Raw genomic sequence first — 20084 nt, 5'->3', positions numbered from 1 at the left:
GCTGCTGTGTTATCAGGGTTATACAGTTACTATACATTATATACCACATGCTGCTATACTGTACAGTAACTTATATATCACATATCCAGCTGCTGCTGTGTTATCAGGGTTATACAGTTACTATACATTATATACCACATGCTGATTGATATACTGTACAGTAACTTATATATCACATATCCAGCTGCTGCTGTGTTATCAGGGTTATACAGTTACTATACATTATATACCACATGCTGCTATACTGTACAGTAACTTATATATCACATATCCAGCTGCTGTGTTATCAGGGTTATACAGTTACTATACATTATACACCACATGCTGCTATACTGTACAGTAACTTATATATCACATATCCAGCTGCTGCTGTGTTATCAGGGTTATACAGTTACTATACATTATATACCACATGCTGATTGCTATACTGTACAGTAACTTATATATCACATATCCAGATGCTGTGTTACCAGGGTTATACAGTTACTATACATTATACACCACATGCTGATTGCTATACTGTACAGTAACTTATATATCACATATCCAGCTGCTGTGTTATCAGGGTTATACAGTTACTGTACATTATACACCACATACTGCTATACTGTACAGTAACTTATATATCACATATCCAGCTGCTGTGTTATCAGGGTTATACAGTTACTATACGTTATACACCACATGCTGCTATACTGTACAGTAACTTATATATCACATATCCAGCTGCTGTGTTATCAGGGTTATACAATTACTATACATTATATACCACATGCTGCTATACTGTACAGTAACTTATATATCACATATCCAGCTGCTGTGTTATCAGGGTTATACAGTTACTATACATTATGTACCACATGCTGCTATACTGTACAGTAACATATATATCACATATCCAGCTGCTGCTGTTATCAGGGTTATACAGTTACTATACATTATACACCACATGCTGCTATACTGTACAGTAACTTATATATCACATATCCAGCTGCTGTGTTATTAGGGTTATACAGTTACTATACATTATACACCACATGCTGATTGCTATACTGTACAGTAACTTATATATCACATATCCAGCTGCTGTGTTATCAGGGTTATACAGTTACTATACATTATACACCACATGCTGCTATACTGTACAGTAACTTATATATCACATATCCAGCTGCTTCTCATTGTTTCATCTGTTCTACATGTTATTCGGAATAAACATTATTTTTGGGGTGTGGAACCAATTGTCTATATTTCAGTGATTTCTTATGGGAAAATTTGCTTTGGTATAAGAGTGGATTTGGATTATAAGCTCGGCCCCGTAACGGAATATGCCCCTAATCCAAGGCACCACTGTACTTAATATTTCTCAGTAAATAATATTGGACATCAGATTGAACCATGGACACAATAACAGTCAGACGTTCTCTATGACTTTCGCTTGCTTAATCTTGCACAGCTGGAGATCTGTGACACTGTTACATTCGGGGCGTTGTTGTTCAGCGCTCCGCAGGCTGATGTATGGAGCTGGGTGTAGACAGGCTGCACCTTATATAGCTTCCTGACATTGGGCCCCCCCTTCCCCCCAGGAGGAATCCCCGGTATTTGTTACTATAAGGATAATTCCTTACACAACGGTTTAGTATCAGCTCAGGATCCAGAGCCGAGACACCTGAGCGTCCATCAGGAGGCGCTGTCACATGGGCGAGCTCTGGTGTATAACTCAGGGGGGGTCATACATAAGACTGATGGTGCGGTCTGTATATCTGTACTGAGCTGTGCATGACTTGTAGTGGGTGTCAGGTGTAACGCCTGGCTCCTAAAGGGGAACTCCAGAGAAAAAAAATAGTTTCAGATCCACTGCTGTTATATAGTTATATAGATTTGTAATGACTTATATTAAAAAATCTCCAGTCTTCCCTTCCAGTACTTATCAGCTGCTGCATGTCCTGCAGGAAGTGGTGTATTCTCTCCAGTCTGACACAGTGCTCTCTGCTGCCACCTCTGTCCATGTCAGGAACTGTCCAGAGCAGGAGAGGTTTTCTTTTCAATCTTTTATTTATTGAAGTTTTTTAGTTTTTGCAACAATACTTTAGGGAATACACAAAGAAAAGAGGGGGGGGGGGGGGAAGGAGTCGGGACCCCATTATAGATTCAGATCAAAACTGTACATACTATAATACATAATGTAGATATAGGTTACAGAGTCATAAGTCTTTTCTAGATATAAAATATAGAGAGGGTCTTAGGGCCCTATTCCACCGGACGATTATCGTTCAGATTATCGTTAAATCGTTCGAATCTAGACGATAATCGACCAAATTAACAATTAACGACCAAACGAAAAATAGTTGATCGCTTTAAAAGACCTGGACCTATTTTTATCGTTGCTCGTTCACAAAACGTTCGCAAATCGTTTGCATTGAATAAGACATCATTCGGTCGTTCGCAGTAGATATGAACGCAATAGCGAAGAAATAGCGAAGAAAAAAACTATCGCAAATACAATCATAAGTAACGATTATCGTTCTATGAAAATGAGTGAACGTTTTCCGGTCTTTCGCAATAGCGGTCGTTTGAGATCAATAATCGTTAACAATTATGCAAACGATAATCGTCCGGTGGAATAGGGCTCTAAGGTGAGGGGGGAGGAGCCAACAAAACCATGGGAGGGGGGAAGTTGTATAGGAAACAGAGGAGAAGAGAGGGGGGTGGGGGGGAGTCCTGCGTCCCACCATATCAAAGACTCAAGAACAAAAATTCAAGTGTAAAAGTAAAATATCCATATACAGATATGTGTATTGTATATTATAAAACATACTACTTCGGATTGGTTACGTTTCAGTAGGGCTATCCAAGGATTCCACACCTTTAAGTAGGCATCATGGGAGAAGTTCTGCCAACTAATAATTTCCTCCAGCCTCCGGGTATCCTCCACCCTTTCAGTCCAATGAGATATTGATGGGGGGTCGGTAGACCTCCAATGGAGTGGGTTAAGCGTTTTGGCTACAGTCACAAGTGGGTAATAAGAGAACGATTATTCGGACAGAGAGGGGGTTGGTGCCCATAAGAGAACATATTCCAGGAAAGTGGGGGATTGGAGTTGGGTAGTGGAGATCCAGACACATGTTCCCAGAAAGGGCGAATGGCGGTCGCAAAACCACCAAATGTGGGATAGTGAACCTCTTTCTCTACCGCATCTCCAACATGTGTCCTTGGGTGTGAGTCCATGATCAAACAGGAAGGCTGGGGCTCTATAGCAGCCAGCAAACAGCTTGTAGGAGGCCTCTTGTACTCGGACACATGTGGAGAAGCCATGAGAGTGAGTCGCCATAAATGTTCTTCTGAGAAGACCATCTGGAGCTCCTTCTCCCAGGCTAAAATACGGCGCCGTTTACTATCATTATTCGTGGACGTAAGGTGGTGATAACGTTTAGAGATGGCCCTTTTAGGGGGGGCTGGAAAAAGTGGCAGTGTTTCTAACCAGTTTGTTACAGATATGAATTATTTGTTGGGCCTGGGAATTATTAGGAGGCAATAAGGAAACAAGATTGGGTGAGGATTGTTGTTCAAGCAAATCAAGGAGAGTGGCTGGTAATGTAGGTGGCACCACCGCTCTCGTTTTGGGGTTAGGATCAGGGGGCCACAACTGAAATTCCCTAATATGACTTAGTAGAGAGAGTTCAAGGTCAATGTGGGGTGGATAGGATTCAGGTAAGTTCCTAGTCAGGGCGAGCCATCGTGTGAAGCTTCATAATAAGCTCTGAGCTCGGGGAGGGCAAATCCTCCTTGGGATTTCTGAAGTGATAATTCTGCATATAAGATGCGCGTTTTTTTGCCAAAGGAACTTAGTGAATTCTTGGAGCACTGAGCAAAAGAAAAAATTAGGAATCTGTATAGGGAGGCATTGTATTAGGTAGAGGAATTAGGGAAGCACATTGGATTTTAAATAGTTTTTCCTTCCTACCCAAGACATGAATGGCAAGCGGAATGAGGAAAAGTGTGGGGGGAAATTTACTTGAAAGAGAGATGAAGGGTTTGGAGGGATTTTTATTCCTAGGTATTTAATTTCTTGGTCAGGCCATAAAAAAGGGGTAAGAAGATTTAAGATGAGGGATAATATTAGTAGGTGCAGAAATATTCAGGGCTTCCGATTTTGTGTAGTTAACTTTGAAATCAGAAACACTGCTAAGATTTGCTCCTGCTCTGGACAATTCCTGACATGGACAGAGGTGGCAGCAGAGAGCACTGTGTCAGACTGGGGAGAATACACCACTTCCTGCAGGACATACAGCAGCTGATAAGTACTGGAAGACTGGAGATTTTTATATAGAAGTAAATTACAAATCTCTGGCACTTTCTGGCACCATCTGATTTGAAAGATTTTTTTTTTTTTTTTGTGAACAATCCCTTTAATACTGCTGACATCCTTGGAGGTGACTCAACAGATAGACAAGGTTTAGATGAATGTAATGTACTGTGAGCGGTACCTCTGTATTCCATCTGGATATGGTGATACCTCTGTATTCCATCTGGATATGGTGATACCTCTGTATTCCATCTGGATATGGTGATACCTCTGTATTCCATCGGAGCGGTATATGGCGGTACCTCTGTATTCCTTCTGAGCGGTATATGGGGGTACCTCTGTATTCCATCGGAGCGGTATATGGCGGTACCTCTGTATTCCATCAGAGCGGTATATGGCGGGAATCCATCTGTTCTCTGTATTTGATTTTATCCCTTCACCTTGTAGGACCCTGGAGTACCTGAGCCGGCACCTGACTCACATCGCCTCCTTCAGCTCCACCACAAACATGCATATAAGGAACCTGGCCCTGGTCTGGGCCCCCAACCTGCTCAGGTACCGACAGCATTGTGTTCATTGTATCATAAATAATGGCCCCCATCCGGGCCCTAAACCTGCAACTAGAAATGTTATGCCGCCTCTAGGTGCTGTGTACCCAGTCTGCATGAGGGTGGCTATCCCTATTGTGGAGTTTCTGGTTTATTAAAGCCCCAGTCGCATCTTAAAGGGAATGTGGCGCCTAAATTGTCTTTTACTGATTAGAGTCAGATAATAAAACTTGTTCTTTTATTATAATATTTTTCTATTTTCTGAACGTAATTTTGATTAATTTCACTATTTGTACATTGTTATGGGAGCGGCCATATTGCCTGAGCTGTCCTTAACAGCATTTAGTGACCTGCTCTACAGCAAGACTCATGGACATAGATGACAATAGACAGACTCAGGCCCCTTGAGATTAATGTGAAATATTACTGAGCGCTATTGTCTTCTTTATCTACTGGTGTCACATTATGCTGCAATGCTGTACAGATCACTTTACAGCAGCCTCCTCTTATCACCACAGAAACAACAGGAAGTCTCAGCTTTGTGTTAGCCCCAGTGGTGAGAATGAGAACTGCAAGATGTCAGGATTATTTTAAAATATAGATAGCAAATGGAAATTAGAGAAAATGTCACAATGTCATTTTCTGATGACACTGTCCCTTTAAGGATATTTAAGATTTGAACACTGATTTGAAGGGAAAGCCATCTCCAAAAGGTGGTGGTCTGAGAGCTCATTTGCATATCTGGACTAGCTTTATGATGTCAGATATCTGTCATTACATGATATGGACTGATCAGCTCTGACTACGCAGTGGCTCTTGTGTAGTCAGGGACCGCTCCAGGTGTTTTAAAACTAATACACAATACCCAGGGCTGTAGATACAGGGACTGCATGGTAGTATGGCGACCTGGGCCCCAAAGGCTTCTCTTCCACAATAGCACATGATCGGTGGGGTCCCTGTTACAGATTCTGCTCCGGGGCTTCTAGATAACCTTCTGGGAGGGACTATAGCGGTCACAGGTCTTGTAGACACCTTTGTGTATTTGTAAAGATTCCATCTCTATCTTGTTCTTCACAATGGTTTGGCCACTAGGCGTCTCTCTTCAGTAATTCATGGATGACGCCCTCTGTGTGATCCCTCATGTACAGTCTATGGCCATTTATTATATATGTCTCACCAGGTCCAAAGAAATCGAGGATTCCGGATGTAACGGAGATGCGGCTTTTATGGAAGTGCGAGTCCAGCAAGTTGTCATCGAGTTCATCCTCAATCACGTGGATCAGATATTCAGCACAGGCCCCAACGCCCCCATCAGACGCAGGGACAGCGAGGACCTCCTACTGGCCAGCAAACCTGCACCCACTGGTAAGTTACTGGACATAGAGGTCTTATCCTTAAGGTGGAAAGTTTAGTCTCTTAGTAGACCTAAAGGAGAAGTCCAGCGAAAATTTTTATTAAAGTATTGTATTGCCCCCCAAAAGTTATACAAATCACCAATATACACTTATTATGGGAAAAGCTTATAAAGTGCTTTTTCCCTGCACTTACTACTGCATCAAGGCTTCACTTCCTGGATAACATGGTGATGTCACTTCCTGGATAACATGGTGATGTCACTTCCTGGATAACATGGTGATGTCACTTCCTGGATAACATGGTGATGTCACTTCCTGGTTAACATGGGGATGTCACACCCGACTCCCAGAGCTGTGCGGGCTGTGGCTGCTGGACAGGATGATGGCAGGGGGACACTGAGGGACACAGAGCACTGGAGGGACACTGAGCATCCCTCTGCCATCATCCTCTCCAGCAGCCACAGCCCGCACAGCTCTGGGAGTCGGGTCATGACTGAATTATAAGAAGATTGTGTATTTATCACTATACAGAGAAATGTAACTGTACTGTCCCTATATACAAGAATATAACTACTATAATACAGCCCCCTATATACAAGAATATAACTACTATAATACTGCCCCCTATATACAAGAATATAACTACTATAATACTGCTTCTATATACAAGAATATAACTACTATAATACTGCCCCCTATATACAAGAATATAACTACTATAATACTGCTCCTATATACAGGGATATACTACTATAATACTGCCCCCTATATACAAGAATATAACTACTATAATACTGCTCCTATATACAGGAATATAACTACTATAATACTGCCCCCTATATACAGGAATATACCTACTATAATACTGCTCCTATATACAGGAATATAACTACTATAATACTGCTCCTATATACAGGAATATAACTACTATAATACTGCTTCTATATACAGGAATATAACTACTATAATACTGCCCCTATATACAGGAATATAACTACTATAATACTGCTCCTATATACAGGGATATAACTACTATAATACTGCTCCCTATATACAGGGATATAACGTGTGTGTATGTGTGTGTATATATATATATATATATATATATATATATATATCTCATTCTCTGTATATACTTCCCTTATGCTTCTTGTCTCTTCTTCCCCCAGATTGCCGGATAGTGAAGAGTATGACCTTACCGTCTGGATCGCTCCCCATGAAATTGGTCAGTTTAGAGGAAGCTCAGGCCCGCAGCTTATCAGCCACGCACCCTGCCAGGAAGGAGAGGAGAGAGAACAGCTTACCGGAGATTGTCCCTGTCACCGGCACTTTATTTCATACCGTCATAGATCTACCAGAGAATAAGTAAGCTGCAGCCTCAGATGCCACAACTCCAGTCTGTGTATTCTGTCTTCTGTGTTCTGACAAATCCTCAGGTTCTTAGTCATCTCATATATGAGGGGGAATATATCCACGTCCTCTGCAGAAGGTCTGCCGTTACATGCATAGTGATATAGAGCATGCTGGTATAACCTGGGTATATACTGTATATAATTATATATGTACAGCTGCTATAACCTGGGTATATACTGTATATAATTATATATGTACACCTGCTATAACCTGGGTATACACTGTATATAATTATATATGTACAGCTGGTATAACCTGGGTATATACTGTATATAATTATATATGTACAGCTGCTATAACCTGGGTATATACTGTATATAATTATATATGTACAGCTGGTATAACCTGGGTATACACTGTATATAATTATATATGTACAGCTGGTATAACCTGGGTATATACTGTATATAATTATATATGTACAGCTGGTATAACCTGGGGATCTCCTGTATATAATTATATATGTACAGCTGGTATAACATGGGTATATACTGTATATAATTATATATGTACAGCTGCTATAACCTGGGTATATACTGTATATAATTATATATGTACAGCTGGTATAACCTGGGGATCTCCTGTATATAACTATATATGTAAAGCTGGTATCACCTGGGGATCACCTGTATATAACTGTTATAGGTTATACATCATGTATATAGCGGTGTGCACCATCCCCCATGTCGTAGCAGTACGGGGGCAGGTTACCAGGTGCTTCCATCAGCTCATTCCTTGACTTGTATCTCAATCAGTCTCCATTGTTTGACGGATCCAGAATGTAAGGAATGTTGGGGACGATGTAGGATGAGGAATGTGTTAGTATAGCGGGTGCAGATCGGTGCACCGGATGGCGGTGCGCTGTTTACCTGGTGGACGCTTGTAGTATACGGAGATGGTATCTCACACACGTGTAATGGGGAACACAATATCATCTCCCATGTTCATTTATTTCTGGAAGAAACACCTCACTGACACAAGGGAAATATGATTGCACGGAGACTCGCTATATGTATGTGTATATATATATATATTGTGTATATATATATGTATAAGCCTCCATACCGGAGATCTCTGTCCAAACCATACACAGTACATTATACACTGGAGATTATAAGGGGCTCTTATTAGGGTTTCTAAGAGGCTATACAATAATATGCCTTGTGGCCCCTGGACAAGTGCGTGGGAGGCCCCTCTTATTTCATTAGTTTGGGAAGGAAGAAAATGTTGTCTTTTTTTTCTTTCATTTATTCTATAATACTGCCATATCGTATTCTATAATACTGCCATATCGTATTCTATAATACTGCCGTATCGTATTCTATAATATTGCCATATAGTTATTCTATAATACTGCCATATAGCTATTTTATAATACAGCCGTATAGTTATTCTGTAATACTGCCGTATAGTTATTCTATAATACCGCCAGATAGTTATTCTATAATACCGCCATATACATCAGAGCTGTCATGTATTCTTCATATACAGGGCCGCCTTAGGGGTGTCTGACTACCTCCATGAATCTCACAGCAGGGCGGTCGATAATCGATCCGTGGAATAGGGCCTTAAGTGTGTGAGTGTGCATATCTGTGTAATGTCTGTGTCTCGTCATGTGTATTTGTGTGACTGTTAGTACTATAGATGTGTGTGTCTGTGTGTATATACAGTATATATGTAATCTGCATATGTTTATAGTTGTAATTTTTCTGTGTTTGCATGTGTGTATGTATGTGTGTGTACTGTATGTATGAGTGTGTGGGTGTGTATATGTGTATGTATGTGTGTGTGTGTGTACTGTATGTGTATGTACTGTATGTGTGTGTGTACTGTATGTGTATGTACTGTATGTGTGTGTGTACTGTATGTATGTGTGTGTATGTGTGTGTACTGTATGTATGAGTGTGTGGGTGTGTATATGTGTATGTATGTGTGTGTACTGTATGTATGAGTGTATGTACTGTATGTGTGTGTACTGTATGTATGTGTGTGTACTGTATGTGTGTGTACTGTATGTATGAGTGTGTGGGTGTGTATATGTGTATGTACTGTATGGATGTGGTTGTATGTGTGTGTACTGTATGTATGTGTGTATGTACTGTATGTGTGTGTATTTATGTAATGTTTCTAGTGTGTTAGTATGATTGGCTGTATATACTGTATGTAAAGTGTGGTGTGTGTGCATATTTGTGTGTCTCTGTAATATGCCTACTTGCTGTATATACTGTATGTATGTGTGTGTGTGTGTGTGTGTGTGTGTGTATATGTACTGTATGTATGTGTATTTATGTAATGTGTCTAGTATGTTAGTATGATTGGCTGTATATACTGTATGTATGTGTGTGTGTGTATATGTACTGTGTGTGTGTGTGTATGCATGTGTATGTGTATTTATGTAATGTGTCTAGTATGTTAGTATGATTGGCTGTATATACTGTATGTAAAGTGTAGTGTGTGTGTACATGTATACAATGGTGGATTTTCAGTGTCCGCCCAGGGTTTGTTGGGGGTGTTTCGTCACACACCTTGTTGTAGCTCACTTTGGGACGACATGCCCCAGATCCAGGCCTCCCCAGGCACATACATACTCACCTGGCCCAGCGCAGCCCTCTGGCCGTTGTTTTCCTAGCTTCCTGGCATGATGGCACGCCTGTGCTGGGGAGCGGGAAGAATGAGGGAACGCTGGGGGACTGTGCTGGGCCCAGTATATATATGTATATTGGGAGGTGGGGGCCCCACCATGAATCCCAGCTACCCCCTGGCTCTCTGATTAGGGAGAAGTGAGGATCTACTGGGGAGTGCTGTGATAGGTGAGTATGGTTTTATTTATCTGTTTTTTAATGGAGGGCACTACATGGAAGGGGGTCATTTACTATATGGGGACGCCTAACATGGCTGGGGGCTATTAATGGGGGTGCTGCACATGGGGGGCTATTAATGGGGGACATAGCATGGAGGGGGGTCGTTTACTATATGGTGACGCCTTACATGGCTGGGGGCTATTAATGGGGATGCTGCACATGGGGGGCTATTAATGGGGGACACAGCATGGAGGGGGGTCATTTACTATATGGGGACGCCTTACATGGCTGGGGGCTATATATAGGGATGCTGCACATGGGGGGCTATATATAGGGATGCTGCACATGGGGGGGCTATATATAGGGATGCTGCATATAAGGGGGCTATATATAGGGATGCTGCATATGGGGGGCTATATATAGGGATGCTGCATATGGAGGGCTATATATAGGGATGCTGCACATGGAGGGCTATATATAGGGATGCTGCACATGGGGGGGGGGGCTATATATAGGGATGCTGCTTATGGGGGGCTATGTATAGGGATGCTGCACATGGGGGGGGTTATATATAGGGATGCTGCATATGGGGGGCTATATATAGGGATGCTGCATATAAGGGGGCTATATATAGGGATGCTGCATATAAGGGGGCTATATATAGGGATGCTGCACATGGGGGGGGCTATATATAGGGATGCTGCATATGGGGGGGCTATATATGGGGATGCTGCATATGGAGGGCTATATATAGGGATGCTGCATATGGGGGGGCTATATATAGGGATGCTGCATATGGGGGGGGCTATATATGGGGATGCTGCATATGGAGGGCTATATATGGGGATGCTGCATATGAGGGGGCTATATATGGGGATGCTGCATATGGAGGGCTATATATAGGGATGCTGCATATGGGGGGCTATATATAGGGATTCTGCATATGGGGGGGCTATATATAAGGATGCTGCATATGGGGGCTATATATAGGGATGCTGCACATGGGGGGGCTATATATAGGGATGCTGCATATAAGGGGGCTATATATAGGGATGCTGCATATGGGGGGCTATATATAGGGATGCTGCATATGGGGGGCTATATATAGCTATGCTGCATATGGGGGGCTATATATAGGGATGCTGCATATAAGGGGGCTATATATAGGGATGCTGCATATGGGGGGGCTATATTTGAGGGGCGCTGAAAGCAAATTCCACACAGGGCGCCATCTACCCTAAGGCCGGGTCTGTTCGTATCATACTGCTATACAATGCTAATAAATATTGTCATTTAGCATCTATATAGTACTGCCATATAGTGTCCATATAATATAGTCATACAGCCTGCAGTATCCCTGACCCTCCTTATATACAGTTATACAATATGAGGCTTCCCTAGTCTTACAGTCACACGTCCGTGAAGTTGTCCGTGATCATGGACAGTATTATAGCCAATGCTTTCTATTGGGCTATTCACACGTCTTATAACTCAGACGAGATGGCGGCACGGATTCCCCCATAGAAGTCTATGAGATCCGCACGGATCCATGTAATGTAATCAGTGTAGTTTATAAAGCTTTAAACAGATCCTTGAAAAACACGGACACGGATACAAAACGGATGCGAACGGGGCTGGTTTATCATGGATGGCGGCAGGAGATTGCGGACTTCATCACTGACTGTGTGACCGCAGCCTCAGTCTTGCTTCTGCAGTGCACTATATTAGGAATACAGTGTAATGCTGCCACCTGCTGGTAGCTGGGCGGAACTGCAACGTGACCGTCAGATTCGCCCCAGTTCAGCTTCACAGGTTTTCATCTCGCCGCCTCTATCCCATGAATGTTAATGTGCGGTGTAATATCTCCAGCGTTAATTGTGTATCATCATTTACGGTAATATCCAGCAGAATTACTGGCGGTAATCTCCAGGAGGGCGCCACACGCTTATTTTGTTCCTGAAGCGGAATCGTTGCTTTACGTCACGTCTGAAAGAACATTGTAAGGGCAGGTGGCGGGTTACTATCAGGATTTATTGCTCTGCATGTCAGCACTATATGGCAGCATTTATGGGCCATAGATACAGTATTACATGGGTACTACATGCTTGTCTTTATGGGCACTATATGGCAGTATTACATGGGTACTACATTCTGGTCTTTATGGGCAGTATATGGCAGTATTACATGGGTACTACATGCTGGTCTTTATGGGCAGTATATGGCAGTATTACATGGGTACTACATGCTGGTCTTTATGGTCAGTATATGGCAGTATTACATGGGTACTAAATGGAAATATTTATGGTCAGTAAATGGCGATGTTACATAGGTACTACATGCTGGTCTTTATGGTCAGTATATAGCAGTATTACATGGGTACTACATGCTAGTCTTTATTGTCAGTATATGGCAGCATTACATGGGTACTAAATGGAAATATTTATGGGCAGTATATGGCAGTATTACATGGGTACTACATGCTGGTCTTTATGGTCAGTATATAGCAGTATTACATGGGTACTAAATGGAAATATTTATGGGCAGTATATGGCAGTATTACATGGGTACTACATGCTGGTCTTTATGGGCTATATATGGCAGTATTACATGGGTACTACATGCTGGTCTTTATGGGCAGTATATGGCAGTATTACATGGGTACTACATGCTGGTCTTTATGGTCAGTATATAGCAGTATTACATGGGTACTAAATGGAAATATTTATGGGCAGTATATGGCAGTATTACATGGGTACTATATGGTAATATTTATGGGCAGTATATGGCAGTATTACATGGGTAGTAAATGGTAGTCTTTCTGGGCACTATATGGTAGTAAGTAAGGGCACTATATCTATATATATCTCCGCGTGCTTTGGTCAGTGACTACCATGGAGATCTATACAGCAAAACAGAAATGATATTTTAAGCTAAACTTATTTGCAAGTTCATTTGTATTTTGAAGAGAACAATGATAAGGATGAGCAGTGTAGATGGAGAGAGGTGGAGGCATTACCTGGCGGCACAGGATCACGTGACCCCCCCATACTCGCATATCATACATATATATGGATAGAGTAATAAGCTGCACTTCCCCTTTAAGAAGTGATGTTTGTTACCCTATAAAGCGTCTGGTCCTGGCTGTGAGGGGGAGATGCTGGCGCACAGTTCATACAGGATTGCGTTCCCTGTTCAGCCTTTCATGCAGAGCTCTGAAGAGGGAATTATAAAGAGCGTAGGAGAGAGAGAGAAAGCAAGAGAGCAAGAGAGAGTGGGGGAGAGAGAGAGAAGCCGAGGACGTCCTTGAGTTCTAGAACTTCCAGAGGAAGAAGGAAAAGTTATGGCTGATAAACAGTGAACTATATCTGTATTCTCAGTGATGTCACCGCTGATCTCTAGTGATGGATAGGCTGTATTCTCAGTGATGTCACTGATCTCTAGTGATGGATAGGCTGTATTCTCAGTGATGTCACTGCTGATCTCTAGTGATGGATAGGCTGTATTCTCAGTGATGTCACTGATCTCTAGTGATGGATAGGCTGTATTCTCAGTGATGTCACTGCTAAACTCTAGTGATGGATAGGCTGTATTCTCAGTGATGTCACTGATCTCTAGTGATGGATAGGCTGTATTCTCAGTGATGTCACTGCTAAACTCTAGTGATGGATAGGCTGTATTCTCAGTGATGTCACTGATCTCTAGTGATGGATAGGCTGTATTCCCAGTGATGTCACTGCTGATCTCTAGTGATGGATAGGCTGTATTCTCAGTGATGTCACTGATCTCTAGTGATGGATAGGCTGTATTCTCAGTGATGTCACTGATCTCTAGTGATGGATAGGCTGTATTCTCAGTGATGTCACTGCTGATCTCTAGTGATGGATAGGCTGTATTCTCAGTGATGTCACTGCTGATCTCTAGTGATGGATAGGCTGTATTCTCAGTGATGTCACTGCTGATCTCTAGTCATGGATAGGCTGTATTCTCAGTGATGTCACTGCTGATCTCTAGTGATGGATAGGCTGTATTCTCAGTGATGTCACCGCTGATCTCTAGTCATGGATAGGCTGTATTCTCAGTGATGTCACTGCTGATCTCTAGTGATGGATAGGCTGTATTCTCAGTGATGTCACTGCTGATCTCTAGTCATGGATAGGCTGTATTCTCAGTGATGTCACTGCTGATCTCTAGTGATGGATAGGCTGTATTCTCAGTGATGTCACTGATCTCTAGTGATGGATAGGCTGTATTCTCAGTGATGTCACCGCTGATCTCTAGTGATGGATAGGCTGTATTCTCAGTGATGTCACTGATCTCTAGTGATGGATAGGCTGTATTCTCAGTGATGTCACCGCTGATCTCTAGTGATGGATAGGCTGTATTCTCAGTGATGTCACCGCTGATCTCTAGTGATGGATAGGCTGTAATCTCAGTGATGTCACTGCTGATCCCTAGTGATGGATAGGCTGTATTCTCAGTGATGTCACTGATCTCTAGTGATGGATAGGCTTATTCTCAGTGATGTCACTGATCTCTAGTGATGGATAGGCTGTATTCTCAGTGATGTCACTGATCTCTAGTGATGGATAGGCTGTATTCTCAGTGATGTCACCGCTGATCTCTAGTGATGGATAGGCTGTATTCTCAGTGATGTCACCGCTGATCTCTAGTGATGGATAGGCTGTATTCTCAGTGATGTCACCGCTGATCTCTAGTGATGGATAGGCTGTATTCTCAGTGATGTCACCGCTGATCTCTAGTGATGGATAGGCTGTATTCTCAGTGATGTCACCGCTGATCTCTAGTGATGGATAGGCTGTATTCTCAGTGATGTCACCGCTGATCTCTAGTGATGGATAGGCTGTATTCTCAGTGATGTCACTGCTGATCTCTAGTTCTCGTCCTTGTATTTGCTCAATATGATTTTTTTGTACGTTTCTGCAGGAGGAAACTTTCCACCAAGTCTAAGAAGTGGCGATCCATCTTCAACCTGGGCCGATCAGGGGCCGAATCCAAATCTAAGCTGAGCCGCAATGGGAGTGTGTTTGTCAGAGGGCAGAAAGAAATGGGCGGTAGGTATATAGGGGGAGGCCATCCTGTCTTCATATAATTTACTATACTTGTACCTCACATTGTGCCGCTCCAGTGATCACAGGTTCTTCTATGCTCCTCATGTCTCAGGACTTTTCTGCTCTATTGTTGTAACACTCATCCTCTCTCCACAGAGAAAGCCTCCATACGGCCGGCTAAGAGCATGGACTCCCTGTGCTCACTACCCACAGAAGGTCAGTAACACCTGCACAGCGTCCATCACTTCCAGCACTGCCGAAAAATCATAGTTACAGCTTGTGCCAGTCAGTGCTGCTCATAAGTTGTCCGATCCCAATTTCTGAGAACTATAGCTGCCCGGCAGGGGATGTACGGGCGGCCTGGAGAGCAGCACCTGTCACCCCCGTCACGTAGAGTAATGCATTATATATACTCCAAGCAGGAGCTGATTTATATCATATTATAGACATGAGCGGGCCTGACGGAAACTGAAAGTATATGTAGAGTATAGATAATTCCAGAGGCAGATGTTCTATCTATCTCACTCGTCACTTGTCACGGTAGCCTGAAGTGGTAGCAGACCCACCCGGGTAGTTGGTGCCGCCACTCACAGAACGGGAAATAACCTAAGTATACGGTGATGCGTATGGGTGCAGGTGCTGGCAGAGTCCCGTGCGTCTAGTCAAAAATATAACACTTTACTGAATGAAGGTTCAGGTTCAACAGTACATGTGATACAGTAGTACAAACCCTGACACACAACATTAGTGATGAAACAGAAGTAACCAGTGCTTGTGAAAGCAGAAGGTGCTTTGTAGAGAGAGAAGAGGAGGAGAGGAGTTGCCAGAAGAGCCCTGTCCAATGTAGTGAATGTGCTTTGCCGGAACAGGTGTATAGGTAGGGAGGTACAGTAATAGGATACTCGTACTCATGAATGCCAGTAGTGGCTCAGAACCGCCTTATGCCCCCTAGTTGCAAGATACCCATCCTAGATGGGTAATACGAGCCACAGTCGTTGGTTAAATGGGTTGAGCAGACTTCCGAGGTTTCCCAGTTGTCCTGCACTGCGCATTAGTATACGTTGACCTTTGCACAGTCACTTGGTCCAACTGGGGTCAGTTCCTTTTAGTATCAGGAGACTGCCCTGCACTGTTCCTGGCATGGGCAAGAGTTATCCTACACGGCTTCTATCCCCTAAGTAAGCCTAGCACTGCATACTTGCTTTAGTTACTTAGAGAAATCTGAAGTAGTTGTTTGCATCCTCTCACACAGAAAACTATCTGAGAACTCCCCTTACTTCCTCCACCTGGCTAACTTCTCCTACAGGGGCTGAAACTAAACCCTCCTGTGAGTGCTGGGGCTGAGTGTGTGTGAAAGAGGAGAAGAGATAGGATAGGAGAAAATAAGCCCATTTAAATGGTCAGCAAGACAACACATAGTATAAGAAACTGTTAACCCTTGGTACTTCAGGTGTGCAACAGGTGAGACCAAACAGTGGTGACACCTACTAGGGAAAACACAGTACTACATCTCCCACTTGTGAACTTTGCTCAGGTGCCCTAGACAGCACCAGTGGTGGGACTATCTATCTATCTCCTATCTATCTATCTATCTATCTATCTCCTATCTATCTATCTATCTATCTATCTATCTCCTATCTATCTATCTCCTATCTATCTATCTCCTATCTATCTATCTATCTATCTATCTATCTATCTCCTATCTATCTCCTATCTATCTCCTATCTATCTCCTATCTATCTCCTATCTATCTATCTATCTATCTATCTATCTATCTATCTATCTATCTATCTATCTCCTATCTATCTCCTATCTATCTATCTATCTATCTATCTCCTATCTATCTCCTATCTATCTATCTCCTATCTATCTATCTCCTATCTATCTATCTATCTATCTATCTATCTATCTCCTATCTATCTATCTATCTATCTATCTATCTATCTATCTATCTATCTATCTCCTATCTATCTCCTATCTATCTATCTATCTATCTATCTCCTATCTATCTCCTATCTATCTATCTCCTATCTATCTATCTCCTATCTATCTATCTCCTATCTATCTATCTATCTATCTATCTATCTATCTATCTATCTATCTCCTATCTATCTCCTATCTATCTCCTATCTATCTCCTATCTATCTCCTATCTATCTATCTCCTATCTATCTATCTATCTCCTATCTATCTATCTCATATCTATCTATCTCCTATCTATCTATCTATCTATCTATCTATCTATCTCCTATCTATCTATCTATCTATCTATCTCCTATCTATCTATCTATCTCCTATCTCCTATCTATCTCCTATCTATCTATCTATCTATCTATCTATCTATCTATCTATCTATCTATCTATCTATCTATCTCCTATCTCCTATCTATCTATCTATCTATCTATCTATCTATCTATCTATCTATCTATCTTCTATCTATCTATCTATCTATCTATCTATCTATCTATCTATCTACTGTCTCTCACACACCTCTCTATTCCTTCTGTTATCTGCAGTGTATGTGATATAAATGTATATTAGAGTTCCACTTTTTCTTATTTCCTTCCAGGTGAGGATGATAAATCCGGAAGATTCAAGAGGCCGGTGGGTGCTGGCGGCTTTTTTATTCCAGTCCTCAGGTCGCGAGCAACGGGGACTGGCAGCACTTATGACATAAGCAAGCAGGGCAGCGAATGGCATAGTGAAGAAGCAATCGGTGCCACAGGAGGCTCCAACCAAGACAAAGCTACGCTGAAGACCCCTCAGGTGAAAGCTCCTCCGGAACAAATGAAGGTGTTCCGGATAGGAGATGACCTGGAGAACGAACAAAACTCTCCAAAAGGAAGAAAGATGTTTTATACATCAAGTGATGGACCCACTAAATCCGGTTTCCCCGGCAGTCTGTTTCCTTTGGAGGCTTCACCCAGACACCAACGTAAAGCTCTTAACATCTCAGAACCATTCGCCGTCTCAGTTCCTCTTCGCGTTTCTGCAGTCATCAGCGCCAATAGTACTCCTTGCAGAGCTGGTTCCAAAGAACGCCATCTTCTCTCCAGCCTGGAGGAATTGCCGCTGCTGGAACCGGATGCGGGTCCCAAGTCTCCTGGTGTAGACTCCATTACCAAGAGTGGACTTAAAACAGGACCTTGGTCTCCCGATGTGACCGAGCCAGTGAAGATACACGAGCCTAGGAGGCCATGCCTCAAGGATCTTAGCCCTGATTTGTTTGAAGGTAACGCTCTGTAGTGGAGACAGTCTATTATAATTTCTTTTTGTTTTCTGTGGGTTTCAATGTCATGTTCATCATGTCTATTATAGTCTCCGTTGCGAGGTTCTCTTTCTTCCCTTCACTTTGTCTCCTTGGAGACGCTCAAAGTTCTCATAACCGTGTACATGTTTAATAATAGTTTCTGTTAAAGATGAACTGCAGCGATATTTTTTGTATTGTTGTTTTATATTTTTGTGTTTCATCTTTTGTAGAAGATGATCGGACCCTGACTCTAAAAGAAATATTACTGGAAATGTCCCAGTTACCGGACATACTGCCCATCCCTCCGGCGGAGAGGAAGCCAGCTGAGCACACCTTCGTGTCTATCAATGAGCTTCCACAGGCCAAAGACTTGGAGCCTAATAAGCCAGAAGTGGTGAAAACACCTGCGAACGAGAAGACAGAAATAAGTAACCTAGATGATCTCTTCTCGAATGACCAGGTATGAGACTTGGCCAAGATGGACTGCACTTTGTAACAGTATTTAAAGCTGTGCAACCTTCATTGTGTCCACATTTGTCTTTTCCAATCCCTTAATACACACTGAGCGTGAATGGGGAGAACAAAAAAGATGCTGCCTAACCCGTCTAGTGGAGGCTTATCCGCCCATGACCAGTGGTTCAGGCAATTAAAATGCAACATTCTCAATCCTTTTCTCTATCAATATTGGTGTTGGGGAAAGGGTGAAGAGGCCAACATACGCAGTAGATAGTTGTCTGTCTTGACAAACTTTACAGGTTCAGTTGACTTTTCTCATGGCTTTTAAAGGTTTGTCCGGACATCAGTTCTTAGAAGTTCTTGCAGCCAGTTTCCAGAACACATGGACAAGTTGGTCAATTGAGGACAACCCCGAATATTCTCTTTAGTAATTTTAGAAGGGGTTTTCTTATCTCAAACATGTATAACATATCTACCTCTGGAACTGGCACCTATGATGAGAATCGGTTGCCAATCCATCCTTATGAGGTGGCAAGTGACCACCACAGCTGGGTGGGGAAGGTGGAGTGCTTGGTTTCCATTCTGCTGCATTGCACACTTGTTTTTGTAACTCCTAAGTGGAGAGACACTTAAAACACGTGGCCACCTTCCCCATCTTTCCTAGCCAAAGGTCACCTCCTTGATAGATCAGGATTGTCTCTTGTGGATAGGCTAGGCTCACAAATCTAACCTTCTCATATGTCCATATTGTGCAGGAGATGATGAGAATGAAGGTATGTCTCTTACCCTTATCCTCGGTGTTGTTCCAGTGCAGTTAGTCGTTTGATCTACGGTCTTGTAAGACTGCTAGGAGCACTGGGGCACCATTAGGAGCAGTGCCCACCCC

At 42.6% G+C, this 20084-nt stretch overlaps 1 protein-coding gene and 1 long non-coding RNA gene across 2 annotated transcripts in view; both read left to right on the top strand.

Annotated features, from left to right (window-relative positions):
* The window catches only part of LOC138768201 (uncharacterized), an 860246-nt gene that overhangs the window by 423412 nt on the left and 416750 nt on the right, over window positions 1-20084 (top strand). The window lies entirely within an intron of this gene.
* The window catches only part of ARHGAP31 (Rho GTPase activating protein 31), a 128268-nt gene that overhangs the window by 103699 nt on the left and 4485 nt on the right, over window positions 1-20084 (top strand). The window contains exons 5-11 of the mRNA XM_069946347.1: window positions 4754-4861; window positions 6035-6219; window positions 7379-7574; window positions 15368-15495; window positions 15649-15708; window positions 18062-18724; window positions 18973-19202. Of these exons, the coding sequence (XP_069802448.1) occupies window positions 4754-4861; window positions 6035-6219; window positions 7379-7574; window positions 15368-15495; window positions 15649-15708; window positions 18062-18724; window positions 18973-19202 (1570 nt within the window). The remainder of the gene's footprint in view (window positions 1-4753; window positions 4862-6034; window positions 6220-7378; window positions 7575-15367; window positions 15496-15648; window positions 15709-18061; window positions 18725-18972; window positions 19203-20084) is intronic.

Source organism: Dendropsophus ebraccatus, chromosome 11 (genome assembly GCF_027789765.1).
Source record: "Dendropsophus ebraccatus isolate aDenEbr1 chromosome 11, aDenEbr1.pat, whole genome shotgun sequence".
NCBI lineage: Eukaryota > Metazoa > Chordata > Amphibia > Anura > Hylidae > Dendropsophus > Dendropsophus ebraccatus.
The sequence above is the reverse complement of the archived record's forward strand: the minus strand, read 5'-3'. Positions and strand labels throughout refer to the sequence as shown.